Source organism: Chrysoperla carnea, chromosome 1 (assembly GCF_905475395.1).
Source record: "Chrysoperla carnea chromosome 1, inChrCarn1.1, whole genome shotgun sequence".
NCBI classification, from domain to species: domain Eukaryota; kingdom Metazoa; phylum Arthropoda; class Insecta; order Neuroptera; family Chrysopidae; genus Chrysoperla; species Chrysoperla carnea.
In genome coordinates this window covers 21157387-21175835 of record NC_058337.1, presented here as the reverse complement: position 1 = coordinate 21175835, position 18449 = coordinate 21157387, and the positions used below count along the sequence as shown (strand labels likewise).

Genomic DNA, 18449 nt, shown 5'->3' with positions numbered 1-18449 from the left:
TTGGGTCTTGGGTCCGTAGGATCCATCTTGTAAACCGTTAGAGATAGAACAAAAGTTTAAATGTAAAAAATGTTCCTTATAAAAAAATAAACAACTTTTGCTTGAAACATTTTTTCGTAAACATCACTGTTTACCCGTGAGGGCGCCAATTAGGCGGAAATTTTATAGTATGTACCATACTTGAATATCAGTTATGTATGTGTCACATTTATGTATGTGTTATGTGATAAAGAAATCAACACTGACCATATATGGTATTTCAACAATTAATTCAGTCAATTGTTTGTTTTCACTTGTTTTTAAAAACAGAAATTAAAACTGATTCGTTATAAAGCCGAATTTTTAAAAAAATTATTGACTGATTAAACTGGATAGACAATAAAAATGTCGTATCAACTTTGTACTTTATTATTAATAAAAAACATTTAGCATCATAATACAAAAATAGTTTCAATTTTAAAAAATATTTAACTTATCGTTATGAATCATATGAATGCAGATACAAAATAGATTTGTACGTCTATGAAAAAAATTATTATCAGAGAGATGTTGTTTTTTAACAGTCCAATTAAGGACATCCTACAATGAGCCATTATTTATGTATATGACAGTCGCTTGTAACTATTCAAAGCTAAACGTAAAATATTTATATGAATAGCTCTGAGGTCACGAAAGATTCATGAAGATAAAGGGAATTGATTCGTCGGTCGACAATTGAGACTGCCAAACGCAAAATAGTCGATATCTCCGGTTCTACTGATCGAATTTAAGTAAGCCTAGTCCAGAGAATGTATCGGTAAAATCGGTTTACTGATATAGTCTCTGGCCTAGGCTTTCTCCGTCCTACTTATTTTTTATCTTTCATTTGCCGAGTGTTTATTTTGATACGACCTTTGAGCCGAAGTATACAATTTGTTTATTATTATTAGTACTTGCAGTATTCCCGCCCGAGAAATGAGAGGGGTTAAAAAATAAATTTTTTAACAAGATATTGTGCGTATGCTGGTTCTTATTAATAATTACGCCCATTAGGAGTAGACAGTTTAAAAAATGCCACATAAAGTCGAAAATCCTTTTTTTTTAAATTATCTAACCTGTTTAAACAATTGCAAAATACGTAAGATAACACAAAAAAAAAAAAATTTTGACCGAAATAAAATATTCATACTACTTTTCCTTGAGCAGAAAAAAATAAATAATTTTTGGGCCCTTACTTTTGTTTACAACAACTGGGCGGTTGAAGATAAAAGGTCGCAACTAGTCTTTAACAAGGTATTTTTTAAAATCTTCATTTTTATCTGTTGATTTTTTTTTGTCCAATGCACCGTTTTCCTTAAATAGTAGAAAAGTTTCAAATCAATGAAAATTGCCGCTAAAAAGCATAATTTTTAACAATGAAGCCGTGAATTTTCAATTTTTTTGTTACCGTCATATTTAGCACATTTCTTTTTTTAAATATTAAAATGGTTAGTAAATGGTCTTCACTTTTCTGACAGAAATCGGTGATTTTGAGTTTAATACGACTCTCCTATGATTGGAAGTATTTGCTATTGTTTACATCATATACGACATACGACGACTCTAATACCACACTGTAGAGCGGGCACGTTTTCAATATCTGCGCACATTGTTCATATGCTGTACTGTATGTGCAGATGAGAGAGAAATCAGAGTATCAGACAAGTGAATACATACTGAGCCCAGCTGTAATCTTCAATATTATATAGTACGTCTATTTGAAGGATTTGAATAATAATTTTCAATAAAATGTATACAATATAATATCATAAATAAACAAATAGAAAAAATATTTCTTAAAAATGTCTCAACCACTTGGAAAAGGTGGAAAATTTTCAAATTCAACGAATAATGTTGATTATTTACATGATAGTTTAAAAAATTTAACAATAAATAGTACAGATGAATCATATTATACTTGTATGGGACCGGGTATACCACCAGAAGTCACCAGAAAACCACCAACTGGTTTAGAATATAATCAATTTTCTAGAAATAATATTATTGTCGCATCAAAATTTGCTACACCAAAACACCCGGTAAGTTAGTGCATAATTTCTAGTCACAGACACCACCCATATCTCAGATTATATATTCAATTTTATAATTTCAGAATGATATAGTATCTGGTGGAAATACAAATTCACCTGTGTACGAAAATGTAGCCAGATATTCACCACAACTTCCATACTATCATGAGCTTCCAAATACATTTAAAAAAGCACAGCCACAAGTAAGTTATAAAACATTTTACACGGGGTTATTTATTGTACACTTAGATTTAAGCATAGATAAAATATTGGCTCTAAGTAATGATCTAGTATCTAGTAATCCAATTGTCTTGGGTTTTATCAATAAAAAAATCCTGTATTAGAATTATTTATTCAAGAAATCAACTTTTGAGGTAGCTTTTTGAAAAGCAAAAATCTTGTTTTACAAAAAAGTTTATATTTTCCAATTCTTAAAATATTTACAATAATTGAAAATTCTATAGAAAAACGAAATGATTTTTCATTCATTTATCGGTCAGTTGATTAAACATCAATTATAAATAATTTTCTTCTTCAGCTAAACAGACTTAAAAACATACTACATTCGGACTCTGCAATTTACCAACGATTCTGAAAATTAATTTATAGTAATTTTTGTAGGTTCCTCCAGGTGTCAAACATACAAATAAAGAGATGCTTGAATCTCCACCCGTATATGAAAATTTACAAGAATTAAAACATCGGGACAATCAATCAATATCACGTATAACTCCGTCATCGTCATCATCATCATATGGCTCACTTCAACATATTTCAACACCTAGTAATATCGTGGAATCTTTAACACAGCATTCAACTAATGACCCTGAAATTAATTCCGATTATGTGTGTATGACGGGTAATGGAGGTCTCTTATCGACTAGTGTATCACCATCATTTCAAACAACCACCAGTTACTCTCAAGGAACCCGTACGGGAATCGCAGGATCACCTCCAGCAATTCCACCACCAATTGTATCAGCAAAAGAACATTCACCTCCATCGCCAACTCAACTACAAAACCGTATGTAACTGCTTATTATTTACTTAACTTCAAAGCACTAATTTACAACCCTTTCTAAGGTGCAGCATCGCCTCAGTATGCACGTAACATAAGTAGTCCTACGAATTCAACAATAAGTAAAACAAATTTATTACCATATAATGTTACACCACCGAGACCACGTGGACCAACCGAAGCTGAACGTAAAATTGAAGAACTTACACGGCAATTAGAGGAAGAAATGGAAAAACAAGAAGAAGAAGGCGAATATTTTGGTATTTAAGATTTAAACTTGAAATTTAAATATCTTTTTAACTTAAAATGTTTAATTTAGGTGTATGTCATACTTGTGGTGAAAAGGTCACTGGTGCAGGGCAAGCATGTCAAGCAATGGGTAATTTATATCATACAAATTGTTTTATATGTTGTTCGTGTGGTCGAGCTTTACGTGGCAAAGCATTTTATAATGTTCATGGACGTGTTTATTGTGAAGAGGATTATTTGGTAATTGTTTTTTATTTCTAGATTCAAAACAAAATAATAGAAAAGAAACTCATCATATATATTAATTTGTGATGGAAAAGCGTTAATCGTGGAATTTTGAAAGAACTGGTTTAAAAACCACTCCTTTTTTTTTCTACGAAACAAAACTAAAAACATATCTCAATTTATTACTGATTTCAATAGTTTTATACTATACTTTTATTATAAAATATAAGGATGATTATTATTTTTTTTAAATAAATTCTTTAAAATTATGCATTCTGTCACGTGACAGCAAACACCTCAGATGTACTTTGAAAGTACTACGTCACGCCATATGAAAGTCTATGTAAGCTTACAAATACAAAAACATGTAACTTGCATTTACAAAAATGTATGTGACGGTTTGATGTCATTTAAGACGCCATGACATTCTACACTGTTTTAGAAGTAAATTTAAATTGGTTTTTTTAAATGCATAACATAAGATATATAGTTTTTTTTTTTTTTTAAATAATACTTTCTTGGAATAAACCAATTTTTCAAATTTAGGACAAAAGCCTATTACATGTAGAATTAATTAAAAAATGTTTAGCAAGTTTTAAATGACTTACTCTTACTCTTCTGTATTATTTCATATCTTCTTCTTCAACTGCTCTTGGCTACGGAAATTTACTTTTTAAGCCATTTTGATTAATTACGGCGTGAAATCTTTTCGTACATATGTTTTGGATTAAGGAGTGTTGTAACATATAGTTATACTTTCCATTTTAAGCAAAATCTGGGAGTTACAAGAGGATCATAAGACTAAATTTGGAATTTTTTAGTAAATATTAGTATAATGCAATTTTTTATAATAAACAATATTCGGAAAAAACATTTATCTACAATTAATCAGCTTAAATCACTTTTCTCTAACAATAAGTGTAATATTTTGAGAGATATTTGCAATTAGTTTAATATTTGCAGAGATATTTGTTATTTAATGTTTTGTTATTAGTTTTGTTTGTACTTAAGTTAGAACAGGTTTTTTTTTAATCATTCCCCTTAGTGCATTAATGAGTGTGAGAGAGTACTACATTTACATTAAGCAATTTGTACAAGAAAGATACTATTAAGGTGTCTCCTTGCATGCTTGCGAACAGTAGCATTGAAATAAGGGGTTATTTATTAATTATGTAAGCATAATTTTGACGATTTTTGACCCCCCTCTCCCCACGTAAGCATACATAAGATTTCTCTTCCCTCTCCCTCTTACGTAAAATTCAGTCTCATTTTGCCGAATAATAAAACGTTGTTAGAAAATGATCAGTTACACTAAGTCACGATGTACATACATTATTTCTAATATTAAATTTCAATTCATAAAATCTTACGTAAGAATGGGTTTAACACTCTCTTCCCCCACATAAGTACATGTATGGTTTTTTTTAACCCCCTTCCCCCAAATGCTTACGTAATTAATTAATGGCCCCTAAGTAGCAATACAAGCATCTAATAGTATCTTTCTTATACACATTGCTCAAAGATATTATTACTATTATTTTATGTATGCACGTTGCTTAATAAATATGTACTCTCTCTCTCTCACACACACACACACACACACACACACACACACACACACACACACACACACACACACACACACACACACACACACTCATTGATGTACTAAGGAAAATGATTTAAAAAACTTCTTCTCTATTTTTAATTCTTTAATATTTTATTTGGGCTTTACAAAGTTTGATGTGTTTTTATTTTAGTATTCGGGTTTTCAACAAACAGCAGAAAAATGTGCTATTTGTGGACATCTTATTATGGAAATGGTAAATACATTTTAATTTTTACAAAATAAGATTTTTACCAACTCATGTTTATTTGATTGCAGATATTACAAGCAATGGGAAAATCATATCATCCAGGATGTTTTCGTTGTTGTATTTGTAATGAATGTTTGGATGGTGTTCCATTTACTGTCGATGTCGACAATAAAATATATTGTGTCAATGACTATCATCGTATGTTTGCACCGAAATGTGCAGCTTGTGGTAAAGGAATTACACCCGTTGAAGGCACCGAAGAAACGGTAAGCAATTCTGTTTAATTTCAGACGTATAATTCGTACCAAAAATAAATGTACAGAGAGTCCACAAACCAAAAAGTCGATTTCGATTATGTGTAGGACTTTTATATAATTAGTTAACTGTAACTAAACATAATCAGTAATATTAAAATAATTATTAATTTAATAATATGTAGCTTGGTATGTTTTTTTTTGGCACGGAAATATAATTTTAACCTTCTTTTTGAATTACTAGATATATGTATACCGACTGTTCGCTATAAACTTGCCAAGTAGAGTGTTTCATTACAAACTTTCCATCTCAATAATAAATAAAATTTCAATAAGTACATTATAGTCCTGTGGGTGATAAACATTTTTGGTATGAATTTTAACAAGGCCAGAAATTTAGAAGGTCTTTGATATTGGAATGTTGTCAACCATCTACCAAGTAGAATTTTTCTGGACTTGGGGCCTTTAACAAGGATGAAACGTGCTTTTTCTTAAAATTAAAAAAATTGAACTTGATACATGCAGAGATGCCATTTCGTTTCGGTTAATTTTAACAAAGCTGAAATTTTGTAAAGTTGTTAACTTTTCCAAAAATGGCAAAGATTTAGTGTCTGCCAATTTGAGTGAGGGGTTCACTCTATCTTCCAAAAAGGATATCTCTTACTCCCCATATCAGAAAAATTCTACTTGGCGAATAGTTGGCAAATATTTCAATACGAACGATCTCCCAAATTTCTGACCTAGTTAAATGCATACCAAAAATGTCGATCACCCACATGAATATTACTTACGGGATCATATTTTGGGGAAGCTCTCAATATGCTCAAGACGTTTTCATAATACAAAAATAAATAATAAGACTAATAGCAAACGTGAAACAAAGTGTAGCATCTTACCCCTACCACGCGTGTATATATTTTGGATTAAGTTTAGTTTAAATATCAATTATCCGTTATAGCGCTGTATTTTTTTATAAATGTTTTTTTAAGGTTCGAGTCGTATCAATGGATAAAGATTTTCATGTGGATTGTTACATGTGTGAGGGTTGTGGAATGCAATTAACAGATGAACCAGATAAACGATGTTATCCATTAGGTGATCGTTTAATGTGCCGTGCATGTCATATACAATGTTTAGGAGCACCTCCGCCTATGCCACCAGCAGCTGCCACCTATAGATATCATTGAATATTATTTATTTTATGTTGAAAATATTTTTGTGTCTCAAGTACTTATTAAGTCTTTCATTAATAGAAATATAAATATCTCGTAACCATAGGGAATCTTCCTTGCTCGTAACATCATCATTTAAATAGTTTTCCTATAATAATTAGATCATCTAGAATATTCGATTGTATATATTTTAGATTTTATTTTTTGCTGTTCACTATTTCTGTCGAGGTATGCCATGATCTCTGTTAGGTTAACGGAATTTTTTCCTATTTTAGTTTTGCTCATAAATACTTCCTTGTCACTCCTGGTGGGAATATTTCTGAAGGTTGTAAATTTTACTCAAATTTAGTGAAGGCAATGAAAGAAAGCTTACATAGTAAGTTGTAAGTAGTAGACTTTTGAGCGACACGAAATCATTAAAAAAAAAATATCTATAAAGCGTTTATTTCTGTTTTCCTACATTTTTAGAAATATTTTCTGGTAGAATTCTAATCTGTGATACGCCTGATAACTCCAAGGCTATTTTAATAAATATAATCTTGCCAGTATATCATATATGTCTATTTTTCTGCCTTTATACAGAATTTTCCATCATTTGCTTGGATTTACTAAAAATTGTAGACGGATCTCTAAAAGACGTTCCTAAAAAAATCTTTTTTTAGGATCATCTTTAAATCGTGTATATGCTTTCTCATTAATGCCCTTTATAAGCAGGTAAATTTTTAATACCCCTTACGGTGTTAAATTTATAGATTTGAGCGTTAAAGTTTGCGTTTTTAACATATAAATTCTATATTGAAGGCTAATTTTCTTAAGATTAATTTGGAAATCTAATTATTCATTAGTTAAGAGAAAGCATGATTATATTTTCCTATAAAGAAAATTATAACAGTGGCACTCGTTTTCCATAAAATACATTTAAAGTGATGAAATGAATGGCATTTGTGTGTTATTTCTTCTACAAAAGTGATTTTCTTTTAATCTTTAGGCATCAATATTTAAAAAAATTGTACTCGTAATTTTCGTCTATTTTTCTCATGTTCTAACAGAATCCACCCCCAAAATTTTAAACATAAGTCTCAAATAATTGCATACGCTCATTTTTTTGGGAACGTTCTTAAATTTCTCATAGAGTCTAATTACTTATATGTGAACAAATTAATATAATTATTCTCAATTTCTGGCATACTTGATGAACTATTTATTTTAAATAAAAATTGAATAATCTTATAACATTCCATATTTCTTGATTATTGCTTTTACCCAAAAACAAATATCGTAAATAGCTTTTTTATTTTAAACTGTACATTTTGATACAAACGAGGATAGATGTAATTATTATTTTATTTTGTGATTTAATTTTTTTTAAATAAAGTTTTATTTAAAAATATGTTATATTTATTTTTATTAATTAACTGGCCGTTACACACTCGCTTCGATGATAAAGGACCCCGTAATATTAGATAGGAAAATGGCTTTCTGTGAAACCTTTTCTAACCCACCCTAAAATGTTAGCACACAAATTTTTAACGAGTAGTTCTCCAGCTACGGGCGTTCAAAGCCACGAATATACATACTATTGTTTTAGTATGACTAGAAAAATGGCTTTCTGTGAAACTTTTTCAAACCGCCCCCAAAATGTTCTTTAAATCAGTCAGTCACAAAACTTATTAATGAATAGTTTTCGAGCTACTGGCGTTCAAAGCTATATGATTCATAGTATCTATATGACTGGGAAAATGGCTTTCTGTGAAAATTTTTCTAATCCACCCTAAAATGTGAATATAAATGTAAAAACAAAAAAATACCAGGCTATTAGGAATTCAAATAGATTCAATTGTACCAAATTACATAACGATTGCATTATTTCGCGAAATAAAAATTTAAATAAAAAAATGGTTTTTTGCGTTTTACTCGAAACTTTTGAGGTTATGTTCAAAAATGATAAGAATAAAAATTCTAGATTTCTTTACTGCCTAGAACTATTATATTTAACTTTTTTTGTTAGGACGAGTATTTACGTTGCAAATCGCAAAAAAACCATTTACCACCCATTTAAACCGCCAACCCTCTTCACCGGCAAACATTCAGCTGTTGAAATTTTTTTACTCAACATTTGTAACCCCTTTATCGACATCGACCCTTTCCTGCTGAGTTTACCCTATTTGTTGTTTGCCCGAACGACTTATTTTGTAAACTGCCTACTTTTTCAGGTAGCTTATTCTATTATGAATAATATAATTTTTCTTTTACTTAAAAATTATTTGATTTTTTTAAATACATCTTCTTATTAGAATAGAGTTATTTTAATAAAAAGAAATAAAATATAAAATTTGAATCATTCTCTATTGGACCTGACCAAGATCATAATTTTATTAGACATACAAAGAATTAAAGACTAATAAATCATTTAAAAAGATATATTTATAATAATAACTTATTTCGATTGCAACAATTCTTGTTTAACATGATCTGGAATTCGAACACGCTTACGTTTTCTATTTTTCTTAATTTTATTTTCACTATTATTCTTAATAATTTTCTTGCAATCTGTCACTTTCTTTTTCTTTTTGCATGATAATGGATTTGGACCACCTTTCTTTCTCTTTTTACGAAAACTTGCACTATTTTCATCTTGTTGAATACCACTCTTTACTTTCAATTGAGTTAATAAATTTACCTCATTTGGATTCAATTGAAATCGTTGCGTTTTATGTAATTTTGTATGTTCCACGGTTGCGTTTGACGGGTTTTCTAACACAGGTGTTTTTTTATGTAAATATAGTAATGGGACGCCAATCGCTTGATTACGTATATAATCTTGAAGCTCACGATCTTGAGTTGCAATTACATAACGGTTTTTGTTAAGTTCTTTTATCATTGATTTAATACACTTAGAACCAGGTACATAATTTGCACCATGTATACATTTATGTACTGCAAATTTTTTTAATATAATTGCAGCACCAGTTACTTTGGGCCCTAAATTTTCAGTTTCAATAACAACACATGGTGTTGTTAATAATTTTAATTCTGATAGAAAATATTTTGGTAATACTTCTTGTATATTATGTTGATTCTAAAACAGGAAATTTCATTCATTTACATACACATTTATTGTAATCGCACGTTATTATTTTACCTTTAAAGCTGCGTAACAATATGTTCCATCAATAAGTATTTGAAATGGACTATGAAAACCAAAATTGTTTATGTAAAAATTTAAAATCTTATTAATTTTTTTCTGTCTTGATATTTTCATTTTCGATTACTATTCAAATGATCAAAATCATGAAAATGTAGGGTTATGTTGGTTATATTAATAAATAATACAAGGTGTCAAAAAGCTAACCAGTGCACACAAATATTTTAATATTCTAGGATATGGCGCGTCAAAAAATCCATGAACCCTAACTTTCTGCCACGTGGTAAATAAGAGCTTCTAAGTCGATGGGGAGCATTTTCTCTCATAAGAAATATATATATGGCAGAACGGCCATTATCGAAATAGAGCGGAATATAGCAAACTGAGGAAAAAACCCACGAACCCATATATTTAGTACGTGAATATCCTATGCCGAGCTACAAGCGCCCTTAGCTGAATTTACGGCACCTAACTGGACAGGGTCTAGTCCACAGTCATATATATATATATATATATATGAAATTGCACTGGCTGGGAAGTCCTAAACTCTTGAGGATACTCCTTTGTACCCCGCGCGGAACCACCGCCAGGCAGTATATATATATATGACTGTGGACTAGACCCTGCCCAGTTAGTTGCCGAAAATTCTGCTAAGGGCGCTTATAGCTCGGCATAGGATATTCACGTACTAAATATATGGGTTCATGGGTTTTTTCCTCAGTTTGCTATATCCCGCTCTATCTATATAATATGACTGTGGACCTGTAAAGGTTGTTGCGTACTTTGTACTTCGGATCTGGCTGTCTTTCTCTAGAACCACAATAGAAACAATAAGGCTTTTCATCGATTTGCTTTTGTTTCGGACAGTTGTCAAAAAACATTTAACGTAAGAAAAAAAATGTAATATATTTTATCTTTATCAAACAGCGCTTTTTGACTAGGATACAAGATATGTCTTTACTTTTGATTTTTAGTGGGAGTGCTACCTGCTACCCTCTTTTCACTTCCTTGATACATGGGTTCGTGGGCGGACCTTTACAGTTTGACGCTGCACATAGTTCAATTTTTTCCAGCATAATTCAGCGCAATCATGGCATATCAGCTTAAACGTCTGGAAGCACCGGTAAATCAAACCATCCATTTTTTATCAACCGCGAAAAATAGTGGCAGACAAAATTTTATGGCGGTTTCAGAGGAGTTGGGGTTTGAAGTAAACCAACTGGAAAAAAATTGAATCCTAACGGGATAAACTAAAGGGCGATTTTCTTTTTACAACATTTACTTTTATGAAAAAATAGTGGCAGACACTACAGTCTGTACAGTGTGACTCTAATTTGAAATCAAGAGTCGGAGAAAACTATTGTAGAACGGTATAAAGTGTGTAACAAGAAAATTGCACTTGAGTTTATCCGGTTAGGATCCACTTTTTTCCGGTTTACTTCAGCTCCACCACCTCCGAAACCGCCATAAAGTTTTACTTGTCACGTTTTATTTGACTTACCGCTGCTTCCAGGCAGTTAAAGTCTACTTTTTCCCAGTTTTCTACACCCCGCTCTATCTCGTAAATGATACATCGACTCAGAAGCTCATACCACACGGCAGAAAGTTAGAGTTCATGGATTTTTTGACGCTCTATATCCTAGAATAAAACCTAACGTGAAATATTTTTATGTTTGACGTTTATGTGTTTATGGGTTATGTGTAGATGCGTTTGTTTTTTATAAGACATTTCTAGAAAAGTACTGCGATTTTAATAGTTTTTATTGTAATTTATTAATTAATATTGATATATAAAATGGCTACATCAACAACAGCTATAATACGAATAAAACGACGTATTGAAGAGAATCCTTTAGATACCTTAATACTAAATTGTAAACGTTTTAAATACGATGAAAATATTGTACAAGATACAAGCACCAATGCAGACGATGATACTAATTCTTCTAAAACTGATTCTACATTATTTAAGTTTGTTGGTACATTAGATAAGGCAGTGAGTACCTCTTTTTTTACTTTGCGATATTTAACTGAACCCAGCTTAAAGTTTTATTTTGCTTTTACTCATAGGTAAATCCACTGAAATATTTGAAAGAGAATAGAAAAATCAACATAAAACAGCAAGAAAATGAAGAAGAAAAATTAAATAAGATCATTGATAAAATTAAAACTGAACAAAAAGATTTATCAAAACAGAATCGTTTAAAAATAATAAATTGTCATCGTGCATTAAATAATTTCGATGATAATGATGATGAGTTTATAAAAAAACTTGAAGAAAGTGTCTCACCATTATCAACGGTGATTGTAGACGTCGAATCTGAATTAGCAACATCAAAACCAGAAAAAGAACAGAATAATAATGAATTTGTTTATGATATTTATTATTCCACAAATAATAAGCAATTTAACCATAATAATTTTTCATTTGATTTATTACATAGGTAAGTAAATAATAATAAACAATTAGTGGGATGCCATAATCGAGTCACTAGCACCTAGGATGGTAGGTATTCTATGCTTTCCTTCTCCCTATTTTTAATAGGGTGTTCCACTATTTTTGAAAAAGTACTTCAAAATGTTGATTTTGCTAATCAAAAGCCACCAAAAATTTCTTTCGGAAAAATACACACGCTTTCTTGCCAAAAACTTAAATTAAATTTTAAACCTTTTTTAAACTGTCAAAAACGCGGGCATCCAATTTGATGACGTAATATGGGTATCAGTATACGAAATAACACAAATAATTTTGACAGATATATTCATAGACATCTGATTATAATATAAATATAAATACTTATCTATGTATATATTATACCCAACTGTCTACACTGAACTAACTGATGGCCTATGCCTTACCCGCGTTTTAGGTCACGTGGTATACAGTTTAAAAATTACGATTTTTAATTTGAATATTTTAAAAGGAAAAGGTGCTTTTATGACTCGAAATCAGAATATTTAAGTATATTTTTACATAAATTTTAACTTTTTTCAAATTTCATGATTTATTTTTGACTAACGATAATACCCTATTGGGATAACCAGAGAATATCTTCTTTTTTTGATTTGTATAAAAGTCAATATTAAGGGATGAAAGTCCATGATAAAAAAATGTTATTTTTTGACGTTAAACTTCAGTGTGGCTTTAGTCTACGAATTTTTAAAATTAAAAGTATCAATGTTTTCCGCGCGTTATGATGCATTAATTATTACCAAAGAGAGGGAACAAATGTTTTCAAAATTAGTATTCAACAAACATTATGTTATTTCGGCAACACTATTCATTCCTGCTCTTTGAGCATCAAGATCAGAGGCGGATTAAAAAATTAGCGCCCCCCGTAATAAAACTCTATCAATAAAGACTTTTTTAAACGTCGAAAATCTACCGACGGCTCTTTGTCGTTTATGTTTAGTTTACATATTTGTACTACTGTTGCTTGCTCTACTTTGAACTTGTTCATTGTTCAAATTGTTTAAAATAGAAAATTTTCTGTAAAAATTACTGTATGCATCAATGCCTGTTTTTATTCGGAAGCCCTCAATAGTAGCTTCGATATTGATGATTTAAAAAAAAATGTTTTTGTTTATTATTTAAAATCAGAGACCTTTCAGAGGGGGGAAATAATCTGTAGGAAAAAAAGGCAATTTTCCGACTGATATATCGACGGCCAGCCTAAATATATATGTATTTCTATTTTATGTATTCCTTTATGCGACTACTAGTTTCTTTTGAAGTTCAATCACAAGTCTGTCTATAATTAGTGCCACTCTGAATATTTCCCGACCAGAAAATGAAGAATTAATATTCATCTGCTGTGAGCTTTTTCTCCTGAACCTTCTTTGTGTCTTTTTCATAATCTTTGACTGTTGAGAGTTCCAAGATTTGCTGTTCATATTTATTAAAATTTTCCGTTTCTGTAAAAATTATATGAATTAGAATGCCATACATTTGAATAACTTTACAAATGTCAATATCAACGTACCGTAACTTTTTGTTCATATGACCAAAATTAAACCCCAAAATACGATCACGAAAAGTAGATTCTATTCGTTTTAATTTCAATCTTAGGCCTTTAGCTTCACATCACATACAACAAAATGTTTTTGTTCAGGACTGCTCTTGATAGCAATCATAGCATCGTGAATTTCTGGAATTGACTCTTTCAAACTTTTACAAGTATCTTTGTTTCTTTTATAATAAGTTTCTCATTTTTGAGTTGAAGATATAAAAAATGTGTAAATTTTAAAAATGTGAAGGAGATAAAAGAACCAACAAGCGAATTCAGCGGCATTTGAGCGTAAATTTTTGACATAATTGTTGATTTTTTTTTCTTTGTTTAAAAATGTGCACGTGCGTGCCCCTTTGTAACCTTGCGTCTGTATTCACGTGCCTATTTTTCCTTGCGGAAAAACCATCTCTGATAAAGATGTATATACAAACCTGATTGTGGTCAGCCATATTGACATGTGATATGATAAGTAAATGTTTGATTTCAGTATTGAGCCATTGGATGATATAATATTCAATGATGATAAATATCGTAACAATGAAGATGATGATGATGAATTATTAATGTCTGATGACAGTGATTCAAACGATGAAAATAATTGGCGTAATGATTATCCGGATGATGAAGAATTTGATAACATGATTGATAATGGTGTTGATCAAAATGATAATGATGATGACGTTGAATTTTTAAATAATATAATGAAAAGTAAATTTAAAATTAGTAATGATCGTAATCAAGATACTTGTGAATTATCATCAACTGATGATGATGAATATTATGATAGTGATACTGCATTAAAGTATGGTAAACGTTATGCACAGTTTAAAGCTAGAGAAAAAGAAAATGACTTTGATGTATCTGATAACACTGATGATGACGATGATATTTATGGTAGTGATCGTGATCAGTATTATAATGATGAAGATGATGATAATGATGAATAATATGTTTTATGTTGATTGTATAATAAATAATTCGTTTATTTTTTACTTTTGCTGTTATTTTTTATTTCCTACTCACAATCGCTATGTACCAGGACTATTAGCCGGAGAGTGGCTTTTTTGAGTACATACTTGAGGCACATTGAAAATATTAAAGTTGATAACTTGCGAATGTGTGGATGGTGAAATCGACAACCTGGCTGGTAAATTGGAGGGACGTTAGTGAGCTTTGAAATTTTTAATTTTGTCTGCAAAAAATGTTCTTGAGGCACTTTGAAACTTACACCATTTTAAAGCTCAATATTCAATCATACGAGTTTTCATCGCCTGGCATAATTTGGTGGCGGCTTAAATAGTCTGGCAGATGATTTAAATAGCACAGTTAAGGAATGTAAATTCAGGATCGACTATCTAAGTTTTTTGATAATTAACCAATTTTTATCTAACATGGCTCATTTTGTTCGTAATTGCACTTAAGAAGAGCTTCAAAAATTTGTTGGTGACCCTTCCCTACTCCCTTTTTCGGGAATTCGACTAATATGCCCCAATACTCCCGAAACGTTACACAATAATAAATGTCGATTAAAATACCAACCTTGGGGCTTTTGGGACCGCTAAATTAGAATCTGGCCATAAAAAATATGAAAATTCCAAATGACGGTCGGAAAATTCAATTTTCAGCCACTAAATTAAAACAGGCACATCGCGAAAATATTATTATTCTGGAGGTTTTCGAAGTCGCTGAATACTTAAAGCTCTCGAAAAAGTTGTCAGTTCTCGTACCATTAAGGCTCGAATATTTCGTTTTTTGCTACTAAATCAAATGTTATTTAGGCAAATATGAAAATATTATACATTCTGCAGATAATGAGTTAAAATGCATGAAAGTTGATTCTTGTGTCACACGGTATAAGTGTAAAATATGGATTAGAATTACAATTTTACCTCAATCATTGAGGCTCAAAGTTCAGATAAATTTTTTGTATTATAAATACGTATTTCGACTCCAATATAGTCATCATGAGAATCAGCTAGTTTTATTTCAAATACCTAGAGTTCTCATATATTATTTTTGATGATTTTACATTTAAAATATGGAAGTTTAAAATAAGTGAAAACAGACAATTAACTGAGTTAATTGTTTAAATACCCTGTATAGAAACTAACACACAATTTAAACTAACACAATTTTGGCGGATTTTCAAAAATTTTAATCCTAACCGTGACGCCTCCTTTTGTATAGAACTCCCTTTGAACTCTTAATCATATTTTAACGACCTGAGCACGCTATAAATTACAGCTTGTTATCTCTTTTCGTTTGTGAGTTATCGTGGATGAGACGGATAGACAACTGGAAATGGAATAATCAGGTGATTTGATGAACACCTATACGAAAATTTTTTCCGGGCCTCACGGGCCTAGGCCTAAATCCATCACTGATTCTATAGGTGAAATAATTTTTAAAGTCGGTTAAGTAGTGTTAATTATCTCTTAAATGACACACCTACAGTAAAAAATCAAAATCCTCTCAAAATTTAAAACTTCTATCATTATTTACTGATATAGTCTCTGTTAGTGGTTTATCGGCTGGGCGTTGATGCCAGTCGGGACCAGAGAATATATCGGTAAAAATTTACTGATATAGTCTCTGATCGGGACATATTTTTTATATATTTGATTTGTCAGTCGGGGTTTGTCTTTTATATATTTGTATAGATTGAAAAACTGATAATTTTAATTAAATTAACTTTATTATAGTGAATTATGTATTTGAATAGGAACATAATAATTGTACATTTATTATTGACATTTGAAAAGAATTTTGAAAAGAAAGAACTGTATTCATAACATTTAATCTAATAAAACAAAAGTACCTAAATTCAAATAAGATTGGAAAATAGATGTGTATAATTTGCATCTGGAAATAAGCGTTGTTTAACATAATGCATACGTTCATATATCGATAATTTTGATGCTGGGAAAAAATCCAACATGTATGACCAATCAGCTAATTTTAATGATAATATAATTACATGATTATCAGCACGAAAAGAATAATCATGGGGTATTAATGGGAATAATCCTTGTACCTAAAATCATTAATATTTTGTTATTTGATATTTAACAGGCTGAGGAGTTTCTATTTTAAAAAAATTTCCGATTTTTCAACGGAATAATTAGGAAAAAGATAGTTTTTAAGAAAAAAATCTTTGGAAAAATTAGAATGTAGGAGATCATTAAATAGAATCGATAAGAAAAAGGCTAAAAAAATTAATAAATGAGATTAGCTAAAGTCAAAGTCGTTCGAAATTTTAGGAAACTTCACGGTTTTATCGCCAAAAAATTCGTTAAGGATGCTTCGTTACCGATCGCGCACGGTTTTTCCGAAGCACCTATTTTTGCAATTTGTGTGGAAACTAGTAATATTTTGCAACCAAAATTTTTTACAAAAAGATACCATTAAAAGCTACAATTTGAGCCTTGAAACGATTTTCTGCGAGTCATTATAAGACAAGAAAAAAAATTGACAAAAATAATTTAACAAATTTGACTTTAGCTAGTCTTTGGTTTTTTTTTTAAGTTTAAAATCCTTTATTTTTTGTTTTTTTATTAAAATGCTTTTTTCGGTTTAAATATATTCCTATACCTACTACTTTAAAATTTTTTTTCTTAAAAACTACTACTTTTCTCATACCGTTGACAAACCAGACGGGTTAATTTTTTTTTGTAAACGGGCTAATTGCTTGAACTAAACGGTAAGATCTAGTGGATGTGCATACCACATACCCCCACTACACGGCCGGAAAAAAATTCGAAGTTAAAAAATCACACGGGGTACAAATAAATCCCTTTATAATATCTATCTGGTCAGAGCACATGGCTCATGCTTAGGGCTGAGAACAAAGAATTTCTTTTGTAAAATTCTTATGAAGACGCAGTGTATATTGCACATAGCATATCATAATTTCGTATACAAAATTTTTAACAGAAGTTCTTAAAAATTTTGGAAATGATTAAAGTGGAAATTTTTTGCCAGCCTTACTTGAGTGTTAAACGAAGAAACAAAAATAAGAAAATTTGCTTACTAAACCAAAACAATCATATTCATTTAATATGTCATAAATATAGTTTTCAGAACCAATCATTTTACTTTCATCGATCACACTGACTGTACCACGTTGTATAAAATACATTGTATTGTTTACATCACCTTGCTGCACAATAAAACCATCTTTAAAATAACTCCAACGATGCAAATGTGTTGATAATTGACGTAAAAAGTCTGGATGGCAGGCAGTGAATATAAAATTCTGTTAATTGAAATACAATAAATATTAATATTATATGCAAAAACAAGTGAAAACAAACAATTGACTGAGTTAATTGTTGAAATATCATGCATAGACAGTGTTGATTATACTGTCACATAACACATACATACATGTCACACGTACGTAACTGATATCCCCATATAATACATACTATACAATTTACGCCTAATATTCGCCCTCGTGGGTAAACAGTAATGTTTACAAAAAAAAATTTTCAAACAAAAGTTGTTTATTT

General features: G+C 30.4%; 3 protein-coding genes across 3 annotated transcripts; 2 read left to right on the top strand and 1 right to left on the bottom strand.

Annotated features, from left to right (window-relative positions):
- Window positions 1-1714: 1714 nt before the first annotated feature.
- On the top strand, window positions 1715-7420 carry LOC123300918 (LIM domain-containing protein jub). The gene is made up of 8 exons (XM_044883601.1): window positions 1715-2057; window positions 2132-2251; window positions 2670-3072; window positions 3132-3326; window positions 3386-3555; window positions 5301-5363; window positions 5426-5623; window positions 6601-7420. Exons 1-8 carry the CDS (start codon window positions 1821-1823, stop codon window positions 6796-6798), a joined length of 1584 nt encoding a protein of 527 aa, XP_044739536.1. The 5' UTR covers window positions 1715-1820; the 3' UTR covers window positions 6799-7420.
- Window positions 7421-9189: 1769 nt separating this feature from the next.
- On the bottom strand, window positions 9190-10089 carry LOC123305675 (rRNA-processing protein UTP23 homolog). Its single transcript, XM_044887455.1, has 2 exons — window positions 9926-10089; window positions 9190-9862 (listed from the first exon to the last, which is right to left on the bottom strand). Exons 1-2 carry the CDS (start codon window positions 10043-10045, stop codon window positions 9221-9223), a joined length of 762 nt encoding a protein of 253 aa, XP_044743390.1. The 5' UTR covers window positions 10046-10089; the 3' UTR covers window positions 9190-9220.
- Window positions 10090-11611: 1522 nt separating this feature from the next.
- Window positions 11612-14885, top strand: LOC123294130 (protein PFC0760c). The gene is made up of 3 exons (XM_044875260.1): window positions 11612-11924; window positions 11999-12372; window positions 14426-14885. The coding sequence occupies exons 1-3, from the start codon at window positions 11724-11726 to the stop codon at window positions 14883-14885; spliced, it is 1035 nt and encodes a 344-aa protein (XP_044731195.1). The 5' UTR covers window positions 11612-11723.
- The last annotated feature ends 3564 nt before the right edge of the window (window positions 14886-18449 follow it).

Excerpts from the sequence above, each read along its gene's own strand:
- LOC123305675 (XM_044887455.1), bottom strand. The coding sequence starts at position 10,045 with ATGAAAATATCAAGACAGAAAAAAATTAATAAGATTTTAAATTTTTAC. Across the intron at positions 9,863-9,925 it reads ATTGTTACGCAGCTTTAAAG|AATCAACATAATATACAAGA; the intron begins GTAAAATAATAA and ends TTCCTGTTTTAG.
- LOC123294130 (XM_044875260.1), top strand. The coding sequence starts at position 11,724 with ATGGCTACATCAACAACAGCTATAATACGAATAAAACGACGTATTGAA. Across the intron at positions 11,925-11,998 it reads TTGGTACATTAGATAAGGCA|GTAAATCCACTGAAATATTT; the intron begins GTGAGTACCTCT and ends TTTTACTCATAG. Across the intron at positions 12,373-14,425 it reads TCATTTGATTTATTACATAG|TATTGAGCCATTGGATGATA; the intron begins GTAAGTAAATAA and ends GTTTGATTTCAG.
- LOC123300918 (XM_044883601.1), top strand. The coding sequence starts at position 1,821 with ATGTCTCAACCACTTGGAAAAGGTGGAAAATTTTCAAATTCAACGAAT. Across the intron at positions 3,073-3,131 it reads GCCAACTCAACTACAAAACC|GTGCAGCATCGCCTCAGTAT; the intron begins GTATGTAACTGC and ends ACCCTTTCTAAG. Across the intron at positions 3,556-5,300 it reads ATTGTGAAGAGGATTATTTG|TATTCGGGTTTTCAACAAAC; the intron begins GTAATTGTTTTT and ends TTTTTATTTTAG.